The sequence below is a fragment of the Heteronotia binoei genome, chromosome 5 (assembly GCF_032191835.1).
Source record: "Heteronotia binoei isolate CCM8104 ecotype False Entrance Well chromosome 5, APGP_CSIRO_Hbin_v1, whole genome shotgun sequence".
Taxonomy (NCBI): Eukaryota; Metazoa; Chordata; class Lepidosauria; order Squamata; family Gekkonidae; genus Heteronotia; species Heteronotia binoei.
In genome coordinates, this window is record NC_083227.1 from 168,316,753 (window position 1) to 168,329,854 (window position 13,102).

The 13,102-nt window shown below is 43.8% G+C and overlaps 1 protein-coding gene across 2 annotated transcripts in view; it reads right to left on the reverse strand.

The window, feature by feature from the left end:
* Positions 1–13,102, reverse strand: part of MAP2K7 (mitogen-activated protein kinase kinase 7) — a 70,847-nt gene that overhangs the window by 19,008 nt on the left and 38,737 nt on the right. For both annotated transcript variants that reach the window (XM_060240681.1, XM_060240680.1), the window contains one exon: positions 18–162. In XM_060240681.1, coding sequence (XP_060096664.1) covers positions 18–162 — 145 coding nt within the window. The remainder of the gene's footprint in view (positions 1–17; positions 163–13,102) is intronic.

The following is a 13,102-nucleotide window of genomic DNA, read 5'->3' on the forward strand; positions in this document are numbered from 1 at the left end:
ATTCTGACCAAGCTTACCTCTCCATGCTTCTGTGCATGAGGAAGGGTGGCTGAGGCAGACCCAGCATGTTACGGGGGCGTGATGGATGGGCGTGATGCTGAGGTGAGCTCTCCAGTGAGGAGGAGCGGCTGCTGCCATCGTTGGCTAAGGGAAGTTGCAATGCTGAGAGAGAAGAAAAGAGGATGTCCAACAGAGGCAATAATTCTTGGAGGCCTGGTTTGAAGCTTTGGCTACCTAAGTCCCTAGTGCATTCAGGATTGAATGTAGGCTTGCTGCCAGCACCTCAATAGCAGTCTCAGTAATAGGTCAGTTGTATTTCTAAAAAGTTATCACCGCTGTTCTCCTTGCTGCCCTTGAGTACCTCTGATTTAAGTTCTAAAAACTGTTACAAACCTCAAAATGGTCACAAATGTACATACTATCGCCAAACACCATGTGATGCACTACTGCATGTCACTATATTGTGCTCTTTTGTTGAAGTTATACACACAGACCTTATAGGATGAAGGCTGGGAACACTCCTGGGGCTAGGGAGACAATGAATCTTTTTAGACTTTAATGCCCTTCAATACCTCGCTCTGAAGGGATTTGGCCTATATCAGGGGTGGCCAAACTGTGGCTCGGGAGCCATGTGTGGCTCTTTCACAAATATCATGTGGCTCTTGAAGACCCTACTGCATTTCTCTCTTCAAATCACTTCTCCAAGCCAAGTCAGCTGATGGCTGGGAGGATGCATTTAAAATTAAAGTTGCTTCTTTCCACCGCTCCCTCCTCCCATTTCTTTGCCTCCCTCCCTCCCCTTCTTGTCTTGTGGCTCTCAAACATCTGACATTTATTCTATGTGGCTCTTACATTAAGCAAGTTTGGACAAGCCTGGAATATATGAACTCTGGACACAAACAGAAATTATTAATTCAAGGAACCATGCAGTCAACATCACAGCAAAACATGCCAATGCTATGCACACAGCATTAACAAGTAGGGATCATAGCCAGGGTAGATGCTGCGTTGTGCTGAATGCTGGATAGGTAGGCACCAGTGATTCTGTTTAGCTACTGAGGAGGTCTACACAGATTCTGTATGGACAAACTGTTTACAGGTTTTTAATTGAGTCTAAACAGAACAGGGGTCAGAAGGGGAAATGGTTTGGCTTAAAATTAGGCTCAGCTTCTAAAATGATTTCTTGCCAAGAAAAGGACTGAGGGACAAAGCCGTAGTACTCACTTTCTTGTCCAAGAGAATTTGCTTGGAACCAGCCTATGTAAAAGCTCTCCAAGCTAACACTCTTCCAATTTTGTCAGAAGGCAGCAGAAAGAAGCACTGTAAGGAGAACCATTTATCCTGAAACTAGTCATAAATCTAAACAGGGCTGGATCAGGAAGCCACGTTATACTGGGAGCATTTACAGGGACACCTATATAGGAGGTCATGCTTCACAGTCTTAGTAACAATGGTTAGCAGCTGAATGGTTAGATCCAGTACAATGCAATTATTTTAAACCACTTCATCTTTTATCTTTCCTGCTACCATCCGATGGTTACTGATGGTTACAGAGTATCTTTCCTGCTACCACCCAGGTTACTCTAAGAAAGCTTGAACCCAAGAACAGAAGGAAGGAGAAAGAACTTGGCAGATGCAATAAGCTGACAAGCAATGAGTTGACAAGCCACTCCTCAGCCAATATCTTAACCCTGGACAGTATGATAAAGCTAAATACAAAGTAATAGCTAAGCTGTAACTCATACTCAGGGCCATAGCCAGAAAATTTTAGGTGGGGGGGAGGGCCCAGGGAATAAAATTTTAGGTGGAGGGGCCCTCCGCTATGGCGGCCTCCACTATCTCCACCGGCACCGCTCTGGTGGCCCCCGCCCTCCTCTGCGGCGCCTCCCCCCTCCCCTCCCACCTGGTCAAGCACCGCTCCCGGGACTCTTTCAAGGAGCTCCCCCCCAGCCGATCAGCGGGAAAAGTGCACTGAGGCTGGTGGGTCCTCTGTTGGCTTTCCGGAGCTCTCAGCACGTTCAGCACTGGGGCGTCGGTGGCAGGAAGGACCAGCTGAACATGCTGAGAGCACCAGAAAGCCAACAGAGGACCCACCAGCCTCAGCACCGATTTTCCCGCTGATCGGCGGGGGAGGGGGGGCTCCTTGAAAGACCGCCAGGAGCCTACGCTTTACCAGGTGGGTGGGAGGGAGCGGGAAGGCAGTGCTGAGAAGGGCGGGGGCTGACAGAGCGGTGGGGAGAGGGGGCAGCAAAAGGAGGGGCCATATAGTGGGGGGGGTTGGGTGGAGGGGCCTAGCCCCCCCCCATGGCTACAGGCCTGTTCATACTCTTGCCTGCATGGATCACTTCCAACATTTACAAGCACTAACGCCCCTTTAATCATACAGTCTAATGACATGACTTGCCCACAAGTAAAATAGAGACACCCCTCACACCTTTCTTCATAAGCCTCAGCAATACTGAGGGCCTGTCGTGACTATGGCTTTTTATCATGCCTTACCAGGACTACAACACAGTTCCTCAACAGAAGTCACTAATAGAACAAAATTCTTCTGTCCCTTTAAAGCTGCAGACAAATATTTGAAAAATGCAGCTCCTGAATCACTCAGCTATCACATGGATGATGGTTCTTCTCATGCATCTCCAGGCATCAACACCTCTCCTGCTTCTTGAAAAGGGGACGTATTCATATGGCAGCCTTGGTTCAAAAATGATTGCTTCAGATTTTGCACAGGATACTCAGCATGTGATCACAACCTCCAGGCTTGCACCCTCCCCTCCCCCTTTCCAGTCAAAGATGATCAGAAAAATAAGATGAGTCGTGGCAACTATTCTTAACAGTTTAAAGTGCCATGCATCATGTGAGCTAAAGATCTGGGCTTAAATGCAGAGCTACGAGAGTGGGATTTTTTTTTACTTCTTCTGTGAACAACTGACTCCCATGCAGTATTACAAACCATGTTTGAAAATTCCCTCATTTTCAAAAACAGCTTGCCCTGCATAGGAGAGAGAATAGGGAGTTTCTATTTGAAAAAGCAATTTGGAAGTGGGTTTCCAGATCTAATTTCACAGTTCTCTAGATCCTGGCTGTAAGTTTAAAAGCGATAAAAATCCAAAACATTCCTTAACTGTGCTTTTGCTGCAGCAAACCAAGAAGAACTGAGAAGAATTTGCATTTACTCTGCGTTTATTTATTGTCAGTCAGTCGTTTTATTTATACGGCATCAAGCCAACAAAAAGCCTAGTAATAATAATAATTAGACAAATTTAAATATCAAATGGCAAAATTATGTGGTTAAAACAGGATAGTAAAATTTTAAAAAGCATCAATAAAATCAAGAGATATATGCCTTTCTAATACAGAGACAAGCATTGCAAAACTTAGCTATCTGTTTTGTGATATTCTGATTGGCATCTGAAAGGCGACAGATTACCTGAGCAGATTGTTAGCTCTGGTTTAGCCTTAACCCAAGGGAGAATATATTTAGCATGGGCTAAACAATGCCAGGGACATATTCAATTGTTTCTATTTCTTGCAACTCACACTGGCAAAGTCTCTGAGCAAATGGAATTTTCTTATACTTTCCTTCAAGAACAGCAGAAGGAAGGGTTGAACATCTTGCCAGGGAGAAAGCTTTCTTCATCTTGTGATCCTCTATGTTAGTAAAATAGCGGAGAGGAACGAGATGATACCTAGTTGAATCAGAAACAATAAAATCCGGGCATCTTGAGAGATCAAGATGTCTTTCCGCATCCTTTATCCTTTGTTGTAAGACTTTTTTGGCCTGATCTCTGCTAAGGGACAGAATAAACTGAGGGGAGAAACCAAGTAAATTTAGTTTATTGGTAATCATTTTTAACTAGCTAGATTGAAATTTATCTAAAAGAAGCAAATATGTTAGGTTTTGAAGTTGAGAACTGACATTGAGCCATTTGTTAAGTGAGGACAAGATTACCTTGGCTTCAATGGACATCAGGCCTATCTCCAGTCTGAGCTTAGCATTTGAGACACATCTTGGTAACTGAACTGCTGCCCTTAGGAATTTTGACTGAATACATTCCAGTAGGCAGAAGCAACGGGGTGGAGGTCCCAAAAAGGTACCATAGAGCAGCTGGGGAATCACTTTTGCCTGAAACAACTTTAATGAAGCAGGTATAAAATGAGCCCCTCTAGTGCGCAGAAATTTTAGGACAGCATTTGCTGATCTTTTACCTTGTGTTGCTGCATAGTTACTATGAGCAATCCTTGCTCCTGATCACCATACTTAGCTAGTTAAAGGTGTGCACTTGCTTAATAGGGTGTCCATTAATGGCCCAGTGTTTTTTTTCTTTTGTCTTTTCTCAAAAGCCATTATTTTAGTTTTAGAGTAATTTATTTCCAAAACATTTTCCTTACAAAAGTCCGCAAATTTAGAGAGCGCAGTCCCAAACCTATCGGGGTCCTAGCCAAAATCACCGCATCATCAGCATATAGCAAAATAGAAATATGGCGCAAGTGTAGTTTAGGAGGATGCAGATCAGGGGAGTTAAGGGAACTGACAACATCATTTATATAACAATTAAATAAAAAGGGGCAAGTAAAAATCCCTGTCTAACTCCCTTGTTGACATTTATAGAGTCTGAGAGACATCCATTGCTATTATATCTGACTTTTAATTGAGTGTTTTCGTGGAGTGTTCTAATGAGCAATAGGAGTCTTATCTACAGATGACGATTCTAGCTTAGCCCAGAGCCGAGATCTTGATCCTGAATCGAAAGCGGCCTTTAGGTCTATAAAAGCGGCAAATCATGAGACTGGGCCACTTGCAGCATATTTCTCAATGAGGTGCTGTAAAACAATACAATGATCTAAATTAGATCTCTGCTCTCTGAAACCTGCTTGCTCTGTGGCAATCCTATCTCCCTGAGTTAGCCAAGAAATAAATTTCTCTAACAAAAGAATGCCTGGAATATAACTTATTGCATATATTTAGCAGGCTGATAAGGTCGATAGCTTGCTGGGGGGAAAAGGCATGACTCCTCCCACTGGGGCACATGTGGTTTCAACCTGAGCTTCTGAGGGGAAGAGGTTCTGGTGCCTAAATCATAGCTCTCACAGTTTCTAAATCCACTGCTCTGTGCAGTGGAGATAAGACACTCCACTTCTGTCAAGTGTCCCTGACACTCCATATGCCATCTCTTCATAATTTTCAAAACTGCCCTCATAAATTAATAAATTAATCAGTAGTATTATTTCCCACATTACACTTAGGGGCTCAATGTGAAAAAGAGAGTGACCAGTCAAAGGCCATGGTAACGTTTACACCAGGAACTTTTTCAACTTTTTTGTAATGGAAGTACGGTGTGGTTTAAAGTAACGAGGAAGATACTGAAGAAAGGGAAGAAGTAAGTGGATTCCAAACCCCAATTCAGACTGAGTTTTCAAATTCTACTGAAAGTCATAGTTCTGGTACCAAGACAACACTAAATGAGAAAATGACTATGCCTACTAGGAGTGATCAAAAATGTCTTCTAGAGAACATGAGGATGACAACTACAAAATAATGGCATATACAACAGCTGATTTTAACCAACTCCAAAGGAAGCTTCCTTGTCTTAAAAATCTAAACAGAAGCCACTGAAAAGAGCTGATTATTTCTGGGGAGAAAAATATTTTCAGAAGTTTAAGAACAGGGATTTTCAAGAATGTGTGAAGTTTTGATTGCTTGAAAAAGACATAAAAGGAGGGTAGGGGAAGCAAACATAAAGGAAATGAATAGAAAAGCATGGAACTAGTGGGTTTTTTTTTAAAAAAAACATTAAAATAAGAAAAGCAAGTGTTTTAGTCTGTTAAATACTGGAACAGATATGAGGCAGGTGGCAACCAGACTATTTCAGTAGTGGCACTCAAGGAATGCCTGACATCCATATTGCTTTATTTTAGATCCCTGGCCAAAATGTTATTTACTACCCAGCTATTAATTAATGGGGTTCATCTTTTAAAACTATTTTACTCTGGAATTGATATTTTAAGCCTTCAGTGGTCTCTCTTTATGGTTTATGTTTTTATGCTGTGGTGGGTTTTATAATTTTTATTTTCTAAGCTCCTTCAAGCAGGTTCCTGGAGGCACAACATTTTTCCAAACAGATAAAGTTGCGAACACTACAAGGGTGTTTTAAGCCGTCAAAGCTCCTCTAACAAAACAATGCTTCAGTCAGAGATTTCCTAGAATTTCCTATTTCCTGCTTTATTTGCTGACTGAGTAAGCTGCCTTATAGAGAAGGCCTAGCCTAGGACTTAATTTTTTCATAAGTAGACAAATTTCCACTGCATTGTTTTAAAAGAAACTGCCTTTACATTCTAAAAAAGTTATTCTAGCTATATAATTTTTCTTCTGATATCTTGCAGGTTTGGGCCTGTGGAAGAACTTACCCAAAGACAAGGCTCAGCACTGAAAATCCATTTCGCTAAAACAAAATAATGGAGAAATGTAGGACTTATAGCTACTGTTCTCATTGCTTTTACATTTTTGCCGTCTTCCTCACATGACAGAGAAAGTGGGATAAAAGAAAGGAAGATCTGATTTCATTTACCGCGAATCTTCCTTCTTGATGGCCCAGGAGTGGGGCTATGCCAAGCGCTCTCATTTCTGGACCACATTTTACTATGTAGAGAGCACGTCGCCAGCTCTCCAGCTCTCCCCCATTATTTACAACCCAGAGGGCACGTAGCAAAAATATCTGGCACTGGGATGTTTATGGTATAGGCTGGCAGTCGGTACCTCAAAGCGGCCTCCCCCGGTTTCACACAGACAACCCTTATCTGTTCACAAAGAAGTGTGAAAATCTTTCTAATGTTTTCAATAGCCTAAGATGCCTTGGTAATAAATAGTTGCTTAGTAACCTTTGAACCCGTGACTCAAGTATGCATCTGTAATGTAACCTTTGATGATATCCTACATAACAATTGTGTAATTGTTGGTATTCCATTACTCTCAAGGCTTATGTCCTTGGTAAAGCTCCTGAGTTTCTTGCAATAAACATATCTTTTGATTCAAAACAAAAGAACTTTGTTATTGGAAAATATCGGCGCTTGGCAGGTAGTCAATTACCTCTGGGAAGTCTCCTCCTCCTAAAACAGGGTTGGCTCCTTTAAATTGATGCAGGAGGGGGAATGGCCTTCTTCCCTGGAACCACCCAGTCATCACCAAGCCATGTCTCCCCCTATACAAACACTTAGGGAATATCAGACCAAAAGAGGAAAGAACACTCCCAAAAGTAGAAGAATCTTAACATATTTAAGGAAGAACATAACATGACAGAATATAGTCAACATGAAAGGTAATATTAGCTGTACATAAAAACAACTGCCAACCTTCTTGACATGAAGATAAAACATCTCTGTGTTCTTCAAACCTGCCCTCCAGAGGAAGGAAGCCACCCCCAAAACAGGGTGGATCTGACTGCCCCACTCCTAGACCACCAAGAAGGAAGATTCACGGTAAGTGAAATCAATCTTCTGTTCTCCTGTGGTCCAGGCAGTGGGGCAATCAGTTACCTCTGGAACATAAAAAAGCAGTATGCCCAAGAACAGGAACCAACTTTCTCATCTAGAGAGCATGTTAAAGCACTCTGCAACCAAAGACAGCCTCTGCTGAGGCCCACTTAATCACCTTGTAGTGCCTGGTAAAAGAATGCACAAACCTCCACGTAGCTGCCTTACAGATGGCCTCTAGGAAAGGAAATGACTGTGAAAGCCACCAAAGTTGCCGCTTCGCTTAAGGAATGCGCCACATCCCCTGCAGGAAGATCAAAGCCTTGTTCCTGAACTGCCATGCTAATGCAACCCCTAAGCACCCCTACTTTAAGCAGATGATGTTCTAAGGAAGATATTCAGAAGGAAATAAACAGGGCATCTGATTTCCTCCAATCCTTCATTCAATCTACGTAGAAGCTAAAAGCTCTTTTAACATCTACGATGCCACTCCTTTTCCCTTTCAGGAGTGGGGTTAGGACAAAAAGAGTGAAGAACCAATTTCTCTGTCCTATGAAACACTGAATTTGCATTGGGTATAAACATTGACTCGGGCCGAAGAATCACTCTGTCGCTATGACAAATACAAGGATCTTTATGTACTGGAATGGCCCACCACTCTGACACCCTATGTGCCAAAGTGATACCCACCAAAAACAGGGTCTTAAATATCAACATTTACCCAACAGGATGCCCTGGGCTTAAAAAGTCATTTGCATAAAGCTTTAGCACTGTGTTAAAATTCCAAGTTGGAAATCTATGAATTGGAGGAGAATTTATCAAGGAAACACCCCTCAAAATACCTCTGAATATGGGGATGTAAAGTTAAAGATTTTTTTTCCTTTCTGAACCCCGCCCCACTGCAGATATGGCTTCCACCTGGCTCTAAAACATACAAGTGGATAAAGCCTTGTTCAGTCCTTCCGGAAGACAAGTTAACACTCCCTGAACAGCCACCTTCAGCAGATCCCATTTACGTTTCATGCACCAATTATGAAGAATCTTGCCACATGGTATTATACACCCAATTAGTATAGTTCTTTTGGAGAGTGCCTCGGCCCCTCTAACTAGGTCCACTCAATCTCCAATCTGTGAGTATTAAGCGTTCCGGCTGAGGATGAAGAACTGACTCCTGCTCCAAAAGACCCGCTCTCAAAGAGAAGGAAGCAAGCCCTTCGAGGCCAGAACAGAGCAATCATCACCGCTTCTGTTTTCTGTTCTACTACTTTTTATATGACTCTGGGGACTGTGGCTGGTCACAGCTGAGTGGATCGGCTCCTCCTGCCTAGGCACTATGATGTTTTGCTGTGAATCTTGCTGCATCGATTTTGTTCCATCACAAAAAAATCCATTTCTGATGTTCCATACCTTTCACAAATCTGATGAAAAGGCTAGGTTATTCAGCATCCACTCCAATTGATCTAGCCTATGTTTGTTCCACCAGTCTGTCAGAACACTGTCCTTGCCTGTCACATGTACTGTCTTTGGAGACTGTAGGTGGGATTCTGCCCAGTTCATCAGGCTGGTCGCTTCTTCATGCAATGTCCAGAACCTGGTTCCCTCTTGCTTGTTTGCGTAGGTTTTGGCAGGCATATTATCTGTCTGGACCAGGACATGACAACCTGACAGTTGAGGATAGAAGTTAATCAGATCCATTCTTAGTGCCCTCAGCTCCAGAAAATTTATGCTCTGGAGGGATTCCTTCCGAGACCATAAACCTTGCTTCATTGCTCCTTGGGAGTAAGCTCCCCACCCCGAAAGACTGGCATCCATGGTCATAATAACTCTTACCAGGTTCCTGATGGGTAACCCTTGGAGAAACCAAGAAAGTTCCTTCTGCCACCTCAGTTGTTGATGCAACATGTCTGGGACGTGGACTAATTTGGAATCTTTGTGGCACACTCTGGAAGGGAATAGACGTCTCCGACGTGGATGTATATGGAATCTAAACCACTGAAGAACATCCTGACATGATATCATGTCCAAGAGTCCGGCAAGAGCCATTACCTGTGACCTTTGTGTGCCCAGAACCTCTCTGGCCAAAGGTTAAATCCTCTGTTGTCTCTCGAGACAGGAAAAACATATCTTGCAGAGTGTCTATCTGAACTCCCAGATGAATCAATACCTGAATGGGTTGCAATTTGCTTTTCAGACTGTTCACTACAAAACTGTGTGTCTGTAGTGCTTCCACTGTCAACATGGTTGCTTTTGCACTCTGTAGATATGATGGTGCCTTGACCAAAACATTGCCCAAGTACTGAAAATAAACACACCCTCTGTAGTCTGAGGCGTGCCACCAAAACTGCCAACATCTTTGTAAACACCCTCAGAGACGACTTCAGTCAAAATGTGAGGGCTTGATACTGAAAATGTGTTCCATTGTAAGCAAATCAAAGGGACCTGCAATAAGATTCCCAAAACCGAATATAAAAGATGGGAGAGAGATTGATGTCAGAAAATCCTTTGTCAGAATGCCCAAAAGGATGGATTTAAAGTTTTCATTCTGAACTCCTGGGTTCTGATGAACTTGTTAGCCATTTCAGGTCTAGAATCTTTTTTGGCACTATGAACAGTATGGAAAAGACACAGTATGGAAAAGACACAGAGAGTATGGAAGAGACAGAGAGGGCTGAAAACCTCTCCTAGGTCTAGTCTCCTTTTTTGAAGGAAGCATCTTCTCCTTAGCTTTAATAAAATATTTCTCCAAAAAGGCTACCTTCCCAAATGGTACTGCTTTCTTCCTGGTTGCTACACTGGTTAATTGGTACAGAGCATCCAGTGATGCATCCACCATAAAGGCCATGGCTAAAGCAATTTTCTTAGGTACATCTTTTTTGGCACTATGAACAGTATGGAAAAGACACAGAGAACAGGACACTGGTTCTTTACCTCTGACTTTCATCAGTAACCATTGATGTTACTCTGGCTTTTTTGTCTTTGGAAATTGTTTGAAATGGTTGGGGGGGCATCACTTCAAATTCTAGGGAGTATCCATTACTGTATCTAACACCCATTGATCACTTACAGATACCATTGGTCCGCAAAATACTAGAGGCACCCCCCAATCTCTAGATTTCTGTGAAAAAATGGTGTAGTCAATGAGACATTTTTTTAACCTGATAAGGAGGCTGTACTGTGTCTATTTCTTGGTTGCCACTTGCTCTTGAAGGACCTGAAGTTGCCACAGTGAAACAACTTCTTCAAGTCACAAAAGGGCTGAAAACCTCTCCTAGGTCTAGTCGCCTTTTTTGAAGGAAGCATCTTCTCCTTAGCTTTAATAAAATATTTCTCCGAAAAGGCTACCCTCCCAAATGGTACTGCTTTCTTCCTGGTTGCTACACTGCACACAGATGACCTGGCTAATTGGTACAGAGCATCCAGTGATGCATCTACCATAAAGGCCATGGCTAGAGCAATTTTCTTAAGTACATTCTTGAACTCTATAAAGGTCTCTACCAAAGCTGAACTGAAGCCCATTTATAAGCTGCTCTAGCAAAGAGAGGACTGGCTGTGGATGCTCTAATAGCACACACTGATGCTACAAAATCTTTGTGAAGTGCCTGTTGTACTCTCTGATCCCAGGTGTCCTCCCATCATCAGCATCCCCAGGAAGCACTGAGTTGGAAGTTAAAGGATTGCCTGGATCATCCACTACTTGAAGCTTGAGCCTCTTGGTGGCTTCTGGAATCAATGTAGAGAACATGTATCGATTAGCTTTAGATCTAGAAAGATGTTCCCACTCTGCCTTTGTAATACTGTAGAAAGGAATCTGGAAGGGAATCCTAGACTAAGTAACCCCCAGCTTTGGCATCGTTTTGTCTGAACTTACTGGTAACTCAGGATCAAGATTCTCCCTTTCCTTGGGAATCATGGAGAACTCCAAGGTCCTTAGCAGTTTAGGCAAAATTAGTAGTTTAGGTACTTAAGGAAATAACCTGGTTTGAACCACAGGCACTATTTCCTCCTCTTCCTCAGACAGTTCCCTTGCTTCCTTCTCAGATGACTGGACTGAGGAATCATAATCACCCTCTGCGGAAATAATAATAAGATCTTGATTCAAGGATCTGACATATCTGTTCTTCTTGGGTCTGAGTGGAGAACAAAAAGTACTCCCACCCATTTATAAAAAAACTTCTCTTGAGTGGTTGCCTCCTATTGTGAGAAGATTCAGCTGCTCTGACTTCTCATTGAATCTGAGCATAAACACTAAAGCAGACTAGACTAGGCATGTTTTGCCAATAAGTCTAAATCCCAAATGACAGAACTCTGAGCAGACTGAAATTATCCGGGCATGTCGCTCTTGCCGGCTGCACCCCCCCCCCCCCGCCAGGGAACTAGTCTGTTCTGACTCCACAGTCATTTTCTTGCCTTCACTCTGAAAGTGAAAGGTTCAAAATGGCCACCACTATTTTCCTGCTCTTTTCAGAGCATCCAATGTTTGCCCCCAGAGGCCTAATCCTCTCCAAACACGCTACACCAATGTAGGGAACTGACAGGGGTTCAGTTCTGGGGTATCTTACCCCAAGATAATCCCCCCCAAGGGAAGAACCAAGAGGGGACCAAGGGACATCTCCCAGTGCACCCCTCCTTAGACCCTCCATTGTGGTCAGCTTACCACCACCCAGGATCCCGGCCCTTCCACCCACCAGATCCTCCAGGGACTGGTGTAGGAGTCTGGACTTGATGCTCCACCAGTTCCTCCCACTGACTCCACCACACTCCCAATCACTCCAACGTGGCTGGAGCTCTCTCACGAAAAGCAGGAGTCAGCCGCTGCAGCTACCCTTCTTGGGGATTCCCCAACACTGGCAGCTTCCCTTGCCATCTGCCACCAGCTGTGGCTTGAAGCAGCAAGGCAAAGAGAGCCTTCTGGCTCTGTAGGTCTTTAGGCCTAGCCCTGGATCACTGTGCTCTCTGGAGCTCTGAAGCAGGGCTGGATAGATTGGGGGGGGGGGGGTTCCAAGGAAGCAGGCCACTCCCACTCCTGGATCGATTTAAAAGAGCTAACCCTCTTTTAAGAGCAGGAGGAGCCTTCCCAGAGCTAACTGACTACCCCACTGCCTGGAGAAAAGTAAAGCTTTTAACCTCAGTGGTTTTACAACAGGCAGAGCTATGTCAAGGAGCCAACTGACCTCTGCATTAGCATATATCTGAGATACAGCTGTGTAAGGTCCATTTACAATGGCGTAGGGTCCAGCACCATCCCACCACTTGCGGGTGCTGGTAGCAAGGCGCAGTGGCTGACCATTTCTGCAACTGAGGCATAGGCCCTTGTGCTGACATAGTTGTGGATGGTTTTGGGAGAGTGACTAGAGTTAGTCAGTTCCCTGAGCCCTTTCAGTCTGGGAACAACACCCCCCCCCCCCCCGCCACCAGAGGTGGAAACTTACACCAACCCATCTGTCGCTCCCTTTGAGGACTTCAGCCAGCTTGGTGTGGTGGTTAGAACATGAGACTAGATCTGGGAGACACAGATTTCATTCCCACTTGCTCCATGAAAGCTAGGTGGGTGATTTTGGGTGAGATGCACACCCTCAGCTTAAGTGAGTGTCAAACAAAGGAGAAGGGAATGACAAAAGCCACTTGAGGG